Raw genomic sequence first — 11841 nt, forward strand, 5'->3', positions numbered from 1 at the left:
TTCTAGCTGAACTTTTTTCCAATTAGGGAGATGTACATGCAGCAGAAAACTCATAACAGGCATCAAAGCTTCCTTGTAACGTTTTGCCCTTGTGCAAATCGAGATCAGCTTCTCATCTGTAAGTTCTGCCAGCATGGGACACTATAATATAAGCTGGCCAGAAACATCACTTTTTCCATGCAATAACCTACTACCATAAAAAACAGTATCCTCTTCTGTAGGGTTGAGGCAAGTGACCTGTTTGCTGCTTGCATTATTAATGAAAGTCAGGCAGGGGCAAGTTATGAGAGCAACTTTATTTCTTCACAATCTGAATGACATCCTCATCTTCAAGAGTGTGGTCTTTGCCAACTTTCTGAGGGTTGTGTTTAACAGATGAACCCCACACCAGTGCACTGAAAGAGGAATAAGAAAAATCCAATTAAGACACAGAAGTATAATATGCAGACAGCAGAGCAACAGCTATTTCTGTCACAAAGCTAATACAGAAAGCAATGCTTAGGAGCTATTTTTATTCTCCTCTAAGTACCTGGATGAGTGGCCCGTGTGAACAAGAGTACAAGCAGATCAAAACAAAGTATGAAGTCATCCAAAATACTCTTGCATATAGGATAGTGGCCTATAATATTGTGCCTAGTGTTACTTTCAAATCCAGGGAAAATGATTTTTGTTATCAAGTTTGTCCAGGAAAGAGCATAGAAATACCAAATATAACTTTGTATTCGGCTTAGTTGTAGGAAGATCTATTACTTTCAAGAGAAACTAAATCCTGTGTTCACTTCTACCTTCCTAAAGACCAGAGGAATATAACATCAGGCAGATTACTTTGTTCTCCAGAAATTACTCTTTTACAATAGTACTTACTATTTAAAGTCTTTAATGAGATTTTTGTGGATCTTCATGCAAAAATCCTCCACCGTTGTCTTGCAGTAAGGTAGTACAACAGGAGAGGTGTAGTCTGGGAGCTGCCCTTTAGGTTTGGTGTAGCTGGAAGACACGGAGCCCTCAGTCAATGCCAAAACCTCCTCTTCTCTTTCAAATCATGAAATTTCATAGCTTATTTGCACCATTGTCCAAGGTGCTTGTACTCAGTTCCACTATTTCAGTGTGGATGACAGATACCCTGTTAATGGGCGTTCATGAGCTGAAAATGCATCTCGGTAGCTAAGGGCTGCAGCAGGTTCTCCCTGGCTAACCGCAAAGGTTTATTACTAGTGAACGTTCTGTTGCTGCTTAAAAGATGAGAAAACAAATAGCTGATGGGAAAGAGTACTTGTGGTTTTTTTGTGAGAAGCTCAACATCTACTAGGAAAAAAGTGACACTGTCTGTAGCCCATATACCAAGTAGAAAATCATTAATCAAGAACTGTCATTCACCCATTAAGTCATTCTTCAGTCTCAGCCTTACACTTAACTGCACAGAATACAGCAACTGGGACTCACATTCGTACTAGCTTCAAGTAGTCCCAAATTTTCTCCAGCAGATCATCAAAGTTCCAGCGATGATGAGCAGATATTGGTACACAGTGGGGTACTTTGTAAATAATATCTAGTTCCTCAATGGAGATTTGGTCAATTTTATTTAGGACATAAATGCATGGGATGTAAACCCTGCAAAGAGAAGGAAATAGTGTCACAGCAGCCTAGCAGCAACACACCGCTGCCATCACTGAAAGAAAAAGCATCATTTTTGAAATGGACAGTAAGGTGCCAAACAGTATCTGTTGCCATCACATTACTAGCTCAGCTTCTGTGGAAAGCAAACCTGGAAGGCAATTCTTCTCTTTGGAATATACATTGCAAATGTGCCAAACCAAGGGTCTTGACAGTACCTGTTTCCTTCAACAACATCAATTAGGTCATCAGCAGTGGCATCGCTGCGCAGCGTGACATCGGCGTTGTGGATTTTATACTCTGCTAAGATGCTCTTCACTGTTTCAGTATCCAGCTCACTCTGAGGACACTGAACATATACAGCATTAAGGAATGGAGAAGTTAATTGTCAGATCGAGTATTACAATTAATAAAGCTGTCAGTAAGTATAAAGGTTACTAGAAATAATAACTGCATTATATATTATTGGACTTAAATGTTTTTTTCCCTGTCTCAAGGCTAACTTTGGCAACATCACACACAGTTAAGCCCTAACAACTTCATTAATGCCACTGATGGCTGCAATCAGACATTTCCCAAGTAACGTTTCCTGACAATTTGGGACCATTTTCAATAGAAACACGCATATCTACTAGTAGGTATAGATACCTACTATAGTTTTAATATCTATGGATATTTCTGTGTTTTTAAAGATTCAGTGTTAAAGGGAAATGACATGTAGTCCAGGCTGCAAGGCCAGCAGACAGCCGTCACCCATTTGTTTGGTTTGGTTAAAAAAAAACTTCCAACTTACTGTGGCTGTAAGGTTAATGCCTCCTTTATCCTTTTTTTTAAAGCCGATATTGGGGGGCTTACTATTCAGACGTATTCCAAATCCCTCCAGTTCATTCTCAATGATTTTCTTGTGACCAAGGGGTTTCAGCACATCCAGAACAATCAGAATGAGATTACAGGTTCGAGCAACTAAAAATCAGAAAAAGCTAACCCTCAAAAAAGTATGCTCACACAGAGACAAAACAGCACAAAAGATGGCTCAGTAGACTGATGACAATATCAAACCCATTAATTCAGCCAGTTCATTTCTGATTTTTAAAGTTCAGTCTAAGACGGAAGTTTGTAATGCTGGTCAAAGAGCACTGACAGAAATACAGATCCTTGCACGGTGCTAGAATCATGGAAAAATCTTCTTTCTAGCTATGTTCAGACTTGGAATTATGCCAAAAAGCTATGTAAAGAAGTCAAGACAGAAGCCTGGTTTAATAAGGGATCATATTTGCCTTTAAAGTTGGTAGTAGTCATTCACCAAAGTGTCAACACAGCACAAATCCATAGTCATTACTGAAAACAGAGCAAAATGACAATGGCTACTGCTTCACATCAGGCAGCTCAACTCTAGCATAAATTACAGCTTTATAAAGATATCAGACAGTGATTCAACCCTTCATTCCCATAAGCCATACCAACTGAACCAGTAGTAGGGTGCTGTCTCCGAGCTCTAACATACTCACCTGCAATGACTTGCCGTCCTCTGCCTTTACCATCCTTGGCACCTTCAATAATTCCTGGGAGATCAAGTAGCTATTTGTTCAGAGAAAGAAAATTAACTCAGAAAAATATTTCTCTTTACAGAGAAAACAAATTGTACTTCTACCTTTCTTCTTAAGCTGCTGAGTCTACTGCAAATCTGAACAGAATAAAGCAAAGTTGTTTCTGCCTAGATTTTTACATATTGTATTATCCCTGTTGCCCTATTTGTAGACTGGAACAGATCATCTTAGAGTATGAGAACTACCCCAGGAACTTTTCTCCAGAGAAAAGTGAAAAACGGGACAAAATTGGTACCTCATGGGAACATTTCCAACACATTCTCCAGCACTTCTACATACCACTTCTAACCTGCTAATGTCAAGCTAGACTGTTCAGCCATAATACCATTACACCTACATACACAATCTTACCTTCACAGACATAAAAAATTCTTACCTGTATCTTTGCTCCTTTGTATCTAATGACTCCAGGCACAGTGGTTAGTGTGGTGAATTCATATGCTGCCACTTCAGAGTACACACCAGCGAGATTACTTAGAAGAGTAGATTTTCCCACTGATGGAAAACCGACAAACCCAATTCGGGCATCACCAGTCTTTGCAACATCAAAACCTACAAATAAAGAAGCAAAATTAAAAAAAAATGATTTAAAGATGGACAGTTTCTATCTTCTAAGCTTCTGGATAGTGAGCGACCCCTCAATTACTTTTAATATTGTCTTAGTGAGACTGGTAAGCTTCCCTGACGGGGATATGAGGAGGGACCAAAGACTTCATGATCTGTACAGCCTTTAGTACCTCATCTGCATGACGCTCCGTAACACGTACCCCTAATAAAGCATGGGCAACAGTGATTCCCAGTAGCCTATACCTGACTTGGGTGCTGATGGAGTGTTCACTTTAACCACTGCAACTTACACCACTCGCACCTTTATATAAAGAGATAACTACTGCAAGGTGCTTCTTCATTGAAAACCCCTAAGACTTCTCCAAATACACGCCTACTCCAGCCAAAACACAGAAGCTCTTCCGTTTACTCTTCAACAAGGGATTCACCCCAAAGCCCCAGCCAGGGCCGCGAACCCCGGCGCTAAGGTCCTGCACCGGGCAGGACGCGACGGAGCGCAGGCGGCTGCTGCGATTAACTCCGCCGACAGCCACAGAGGCGGCCCGAAGCCCTCCGACCGCCTCAGGACGCACCTTCCCCGGGGCCGCCGCCGCCGCCTCCCTTGGGGGTGATGAGCTCCCGGCGCAGCTTAGCCAGGCGGGCCTTCAGCAGCCCCAGGTGGTGCGCCGTGGCCTTGTTCTTCTGTGTCCGGGCCATCTGCAAGAGCAACCGAGCCCTCAGCACCGGGACCGGCCCCGCCGAGCAGGAGCGGCCTCCCCGCGCCTCACGGCCCCGCCGCCCCGGCACGGCACGGCACGGCCCCGCTCCGGCCTCTGGCGTGCCCAGCCCCCGGCGCCGAGCAGACAGAGGCCCGGCGCGTTACCTCCGCCTCGATCTCGGCGATTTTGGCCAGCGTCCCGCTCATGGCGGCGGCGGCGGCGGGTCCCGGTGCGGCCCGGGAGTCACCGCAGCGGCACCGCTCCTCAGGCCCCCGGCGGCAGCGCGCAGGCGCACCGCGACTTCTCGCCCTGAGGGACGGCAACTCTCGCGAGAAGACGGTGGGCGGGAAAGAGCGCGTGCCGGTGGCGCTGAGGCGGCTGCGGGCGATGGGGCGCCCCCTGGCGGCACCGCTGAGGCGGCCCCGGGAGCGGCAGAGGCGGCGGCCGGAGCTGTGTGAGGGCGGGGTCGGGTACCCGGGGTCTGTCACGGCTCCCGTCAGGAGAGCCCTGGCCGGGCTCGTTAAATGCAGAACAGTTTGGTGGTTTGTTTTTAACGGCCTCGTCAAACGCCAGAGCCACACATCTTCAGCTTTGGTCAGTACCACAGGAAGGCGAATAGTTGGATTTGGAATAAAGGGTGATTGTACAATACGAGGAAATACGTTTTAATAAGGTTTGAAGGAATTTAGAGTGCCTGAATGTTTTTTCCCTGACATGTTTTGTCTGCATTGGAATAATCTATGGAAACTTTTTTTTTTTTTTCTCCATAGTCACTAACCTTTCCAGGAAGGCTCTTCCAAATCAATTTATTACAAAACCTGCTTTTATTCAATGCATCTAAATATAAAATTTTACGTGTTTTAACAAAAACACATAAAATAAAATACTCTCCTAATCCCTTACTATTGAAATGTTTATAGTGACACTCTTGCAGAACCACCACATCTTCAGCCTGGATCCTGAGCACTGTAAATTAAAACCTTGCCTCAGTTTTGGTTATACAATTGTTACAGATCATCAGCTCATCTGCAACTTGGAGTAAAAAAAAAAACAAAAAATGAGAGAACTAGTTCAGTGGAAGCGATGTGGCTGTTTGCTATCTTGTTTTTCCTCCTCACATCCCCTGCTTGTCTCCTCTGAATCCAAAAAGACATCTTTCACATCACGAGCTCCGTTATGGTAGGAACTGTCATTAATATAAACTTATATAGAGCTTACTAAAATAGAATCTCAAATAAAATGAGATTACTCTTCCCGGTAATGTTAGCTTAGCTAAGCTAGGGTAAATATAAATGCACCTACCAATGTATATTTGTTCATGGTATTCTAATTATTCCTTGTGAACAATATCAGTTTTCAACATCTGACATAGTAGGTTTGGTCCTGGTGTAAGTCTTTTCCTTCTTACTTCAGATGGAATTAGACTTTTTTAAGCTTCAGCTGAGTTGAGACATAAAATCACTTCACAAGATTGCAGTCCCTTCTAGTAACAGGAAAAACAGTGAGAAAAATGCAAATTCTGAGTGCTTAGTCAGGCCACCTCTATTTTTGCACTATGTGTTGGCTAACTTCAGAACTTGATGCTAGCAACAGTAATAGCTGTTTTTACAAACTAACTCTAAATCCCGTATACTGTGTCAAACTATATTATTTTTCCAAGTGTTTGATGAATGAATAGAGATGTCAGTAAATAGTGTACTTAAGACAATACTGCTTAGTATGCAGTCTTAAATCCTTTTTTTTTTTTTTTCCAGTTACTCAAGCAAAGGTCCTCTAAGGATCTAAAGCACTTAGAAACTTCTTTTAGCGTTGACTATTCTCCTTAATGACTGGATGGGAGTACAAGTTTAATTAATAAAGATAATTTGCCTGATTATTTTTCCAGCTAAATGAACACCTCCTAATTGGTTTGAATATTTGAAGTAGTTCACATTAGTTTATAACATAACCCTCTATTAAACTTCAGAAAGGTTTATCCAGTTGAGGTTGGATCCCAGTTGTGAATAATTATTTTATTTACTGTGATGGCTGGTGTGAATTTTTTATTATAGGGTATTTTATATTCTGTGGCACTCTGGAGAACAGGGTGGTTATGGACATGGGGAGTTAGATGTGACAACTGGAAAAGTGACTGAAACATGTCCTCTGAAAACCACAGTCCAAAAATTGAGTTCAAATTACAAAAGTATATTAAAAATAAAAATAAAATAAAACAAAATTCAGAGAAGGAAAAAAAAATCAAGGAAAATATTTGTGAGAAATGGGATATAATGTCAGAAGATGAAAAAGCTCCCAATGGAACCTGAAAGAAAATGAAAGGAGCTACAAGAGACTGAGATCTACTTGTAAGGTTAATTGAGCTTTATAGTGGGCACTGATGGAAGAAGGAGTGTGTAAATTGCCATTTTTTCTTTTTAATTTACAGAATTTCATTTAGGTTATCTAGATAAAGTGAAAGAGGGTATCTATTTCCAAAGGTTGTACATTGTACTACAGCAAAGGAGTCAAACTCTTAGGTGTTCAGATGCCTACTGTATTAGGCAACATGGGAAAAAGGTTCAAATTTTCAGTGAAAAAAAGCAATGATCAAGTAGTTACATGGATTACTAACAGATAAACTAAAAGTGTATAGCATAAGTAGTTGTCTCTATTACTTTTAATAAAGTAAAGAAAGAAATATACTACATGGTGTTTAGAAATTTCAGGAAAACTACATCTGAAATAAAGTCTGTCTCAAGAAACATGACACTATGGAATCAGCAATTGAGAAAAACTAGGAATTTGTGTTTCATCAAGCTACAATGGCAGGAATGTGACCAAAATGGCACATACCTCGTTAGCAAGATCTGAAAGATGAAGCACTGTAGTAAAAACAGGTTTCAGAGATTCTTATTCAATACACTCAGTCCTGCTGACTCAAGGATTTTGAAAAGTCATTTCCTCTACTTCTGTTTAAGTTTTATTTCTTTGCACAACAGGAATGTGCACTTGCCGCAAAATGATTGAAACTTTAATGTTTCCATAGCGCTACCCTGCAAGTATGGTAACTGTAGATCACTTAAATAGGAGAGCTAAGTAGTAAATATCTTTAGTGTGTTTTCTGTCAAACTACTAATTTTAAATAAGCTTCTTCAGTATGGGTCAAATTCTGACATTCTTTCTGGAGCAGCTATTATCTTAGCTTGGTTAAGAGTTTGACTTATGTGAGATACAAAACACATGTGTTAAGATGTGGCTTGCAGGTCTTTTATTGCAAAATACATGATAAAAACAGAGTATTAAATTGATGTTTATAACTTCCATGTAGTGTATGCTTCATTAAAATAACAGATTTTATTTTGAGTGATAAAGACTACTTTAAAATTAGGTATTTTAGGGTGTTTTTTTTTTTTCTTTTTTCTTATTTCTATTTTGAAAAATAACTTCAGAGTCAAAATACTTGGAGATAGCATGTCTATTCACAGCAAGAAACTCCTTTTAGCTTAAGAGCCACTCTGGTTTTGGTAATTCACCTTGTGACAGAAGCTATAGAATATACTGGGAAACAGCTGCACTAATGCTACATGTGTGTTTGGACCTGTGAGGGACTGCATTTCCAGCTTAGTGCTGGGGATAACACGCATTTTCTGGAGGATTTAAAAACTGGGAGGGAGGTGGCAGGGAGGAAATTTAATCATCATTGCAGGTGAAACAAGGCTCTTGAAATTTCATATCCTTTCAGAAATTATCACCAGTCCAGTGAAAAATAATCTGCATCAAATGATAACCTTGACCTAAAGACTTATGGTTTTAAGAATTATGGGTATAGGACTGTAATCAGCCTGCCAGAGTTCCTTCATGAGAAAGGGTAACCGCCAGGTAAGGCGTATCTATTAATTTTAAGGCTTTTTTTTTTTTTCTTCCATTTTGCAATTTCACTCATTTATGGTGTTGGTGTTTTTTTTTTTTTGTTTGTTTGTTTGTTTTTTTTTCCTTTTTTGTTTGTTTGTTTTTACTGAATTGTACTTTGGCTTGAGAATTGCCCACTGATTAACACTATTATTGTACTTCAGAGAAGATCTGGTGGTGCTGAAAAGAGGAGATGAGCTTTTTCAAGCTGGTGACAATGAACTGGAGGAATGAGATTCTGAGAACCCCCTCCGACAGAAGGTAAGATTTTGAGATCTGAGGGCGGGGGGGCGGGGGGAGGAGGGGGAGGGAGGAAGTCTTGACTGGAGCTATAACATTGCTTGCCTGAGGGGAAGGGTCTTTGAAAGCTGACATGATTTACACTTTAAATGAATCTTGAAATTCAATAGACAAAGTTATTTATATTTTGAGTATAGTAAGAAATACAGATTTATCAGTTCTTAGTTGTTGTCCTGGATTAACTTTTTAATGCCAGTGTACTTGGTATTTCTGTGCTCAGAACAGCACAGTAGTTCAGCTGTTAGTCTGTAAATGCCAAACATTCACTACTTGCATTGCTTATTTAGGATCGTATTGTACTGTATGTTTTACATGAGAAAGTTGTCTACCATGTTTCCTCAACTAGATATGGATGCCTAATTCATGGGCAGTCGATTTGATGGAGCAGGAAGCCAAGATTGTATTCCCATTTTGACCAGATCCTTAGCGTAGCAATCTTGTTTTGAATGGCTCAGGTTGCTTTGGTTCCAGACAGTCTAGAGTAAGTTAAGATGGGCAGAGTGAAGAAACGAGGGGAACAAAAGGGAGATTAAGTAGCAAAGGTTGGCTTCAAAGCCTGCTTTAAATCAGTTTAACAACAAAAAGTTCTGTAGTTTAGCGTCAACTCCCGAGACTTTGTCATGGACCTCCGGGCAACAGATGGACTAAACAACACGAGTGCAGTGAAGAGATTGAGCAAAAAGAAGAAAAGCGAATAGTGTGATTTCCCCTTTTTATAACTCTTACTACATACTTTTCATAGCATCATATACCTCCCTACTAGACGTTGCTGTAGTTTTTGTGAGAATACTAGGTATTTTTAAGCAAGAGAGTTGTTTGCTTTTAAAGGAGAGAGCTGACAAATCACTAACCTGTGTCTGGATTGCAGAGGAAACTGCTGTCTCCAAGTCTCTGAATCCTTGCTGCTAGGGTTAGCATTCTCATGGGATGATTCCCAATAAAAAAATGGAGCGAGTTTCAAAAACTAAATTTAAGTAACAACCAACCTAACAAGTAATGAATGCTGAATTAATTGCTTGTTAGATTGGTCTCAGTTAATTAAAATTCCAGTGAAAGCTCAGAAAAAAATGACAGCTACTCACTGAAATTTGCAAGTATGCCATGAAAAGCCTAATGTTACAGATTTCTGTTCTCTGCTAATATTGTAAATGATGTGAAATGATGACTACCCTTAAAGAATGTCCTAGTACAGACTATTTGGAAAAAAAAATGTAGCTAGATCTACAGATTCATGATCTGAGCATGTTAAAAAAATAAGTACATCTCAAGTCTAATTAACGCATACCCAAGTAGATTCGAATAGATTCAACTGTGACGCAGTCTTTCTGTAGCTCCCTATATTTGCAGTTCCAAATTACTTTAAGGTCTGCGCTTCTGAGTAAGGCCAGTAGCAATTGATCTGCTATGAAATGAGCAATGTACAGTGTACAGTCCCAAATGGCACACACATGTTCAGAGCAAAATAGGGTTTTTACTACTACTGAGATACCAATCAAAGTACTTCAGCAGGGACCAAACAGCTGCAAAACATTTAGGGACAGCTCAGGAATTCCCAAGAGCCGAAGTGAGACAGGAAATAGTGAGAAGCTGAATAAAGTAGCTGAGGAAAATGCCTTTATTTGAAAGAGATTGGAATTCAGGAGAAGTTCAACAGGTCCAAGTGCAGAAGATGTGAGAGCAAATAATTCAGGAATCATCCGAAAAGGGGAGTGAATTCTTTATACTGAAAATGTAAATTTTTATATGCATTTAAGTCTTCCATCTGGACCTTGGTCTTTGAGACATTAACTAGCTAGTTCAGATGATGAATGATTCCAAAGTAAGTCACACTAGTACCCTTCCATAGCTAAGTATGGGGAAATGACACTTGGTCATCACATTACATTTAGGGAATGCAATCCTCCAAATCTCTTTATACAGGTGATCCAAATTTTGTCACAGTTCTGCACAAATTGTATGTTTATTTGTAAATAAAGGGAATCCGGCTATGTTGTAACAAGCACTAATTGAATGACTGCATCAACAGGCTCGTGTCCTGGGACAGGATAAGCTGGGGACCAGATGAAGTTGGCTCAAGCGGGCCTCTAAATGCATTGCTGAAGCAGTGGAGGTGGCGGAGAGCGATGCCACAGGAGCAGAACTGAATTGAGAGATCCAGCCTTACTGTGTGAGGGGACAAGGAGCTAAGGTAAAGGCTGTGCCGGTCACCCTGTGATCTCCCTGGGAGTGCTAAGTGCGGGGGGTCATCTTTACCGAGAGCCCAGCAGCGTGCTCAGGGGACAAGCTCCCGGCGTGCTAATGCGGCATTCCAAGGGGGAGCGGGAATGGAGCGGGAATGGGTTTGCTGAGAAACATGCGTGCCTAGGGGGGGAAGTACGTAGCATTTACCTAAAGAAGCAGGCAGGGCGTGTCAGACGGTGCTTTTTAAACAGGAGGGCTGGGAGCTGAAACCAGAACATTCCCTGGCAACTGGAGAAAGTTCTGAGGAAAGTGCAGTGTGAGCGGCAGGACCCCCTCCCCCTGCCTGGAGAGGAGACAAAGAACAGGCAAGGAGGGAACTGAAATAGGAAGCAGGAACCATGTCAGGAGACTGGGGACTAAAAGAAAGCAAATTAATAAGGCAATACAAACCGCTGGGGGGAAAGGCACGCAACTGACTGAAGCCACTAGGAAAGATAAGCAAATTCCAGATTCTTTAACTGCTGCAAGTGTGCGCACATGCAGCCTGCCTAGTATGTGTAAATATAATCCTTTTCCTCACCACAGCAAGTACAACTCTTGGTTTGTGGCACACTAACAGACTAACAGGATGGGAGCACTGCATTATACATGTAATAGAGTGCGTGTTCATCAACATCGCTACCACTCGAACAACCTCGGATTTCCCAAAATACACGTTCAGATCAGGGCGCGTGCATATGTAATGCAGTAATAAAAAGCTACCGGCAGTATTCTGCCTGCGGTGTAGTCAGCTTCCAGCAGAAGCAAGAGAAACCCAGCATACAGGCTGAGGACAGCGCGTGGCCTTAAGTGTTAATGCAATATCGCATTTTGGAAGTTGGAAGCTTGGTGTGCTCATTTGCACATCAGTACCCAGAATGCTTTCTCGGTTCCACCACTGTTTAATTCAAGTGCTGGGTTCGAGCTCTTGGAACGCTCCACAGTGT

At 41.4% G+C, this 11841-nt stretch overlaps 1 protein-coding gene across 1 annotated transcript; it reads right to left on the bottom strand.

Annotated features, from left to right (window-relative positions):
• Positions 1-277: 277 nt before the first annotated feature.
• Positions 278-4779, bottom strand: DRG1 (developmentally regulated GTP binding protein 1). The gene is made up of 9 exons (XM_084297057.1): positions 4651-4779; positions 4361-4484; positions 3598-3773; positions 3123-3192; positions 2408-2577; positions 1833-1963; positions 1444-1611; positions 865-987; positions 278-395 (listed from the first exon to the last, which is right to left on the bottom strand). Exons 1-9 carry the CDS (start codon positions 4690-4692, stop codon positions 296-298), a joined length of 1104 nt encoding a protein of 367 aa, XP_084153183.1. The 5' UTR covers positions 4693-4779; the 3' UTR covers positions 278-295.
• Positions 4780-11841: the final 7062 nt, after the last annotated feature.

This window comes from Netta rufina (genome assembly GCF_964035555.1).
Source record: "Netta rufina genome assembly, chromosome: 17".
In the NCBI taxonomy this organism is placed as follows: domain Eukaryota; kingdom Metazoa; phylum Chordata; class Aves; order Anseriformes; family Anatidae; genus Netta; species Netta rufina.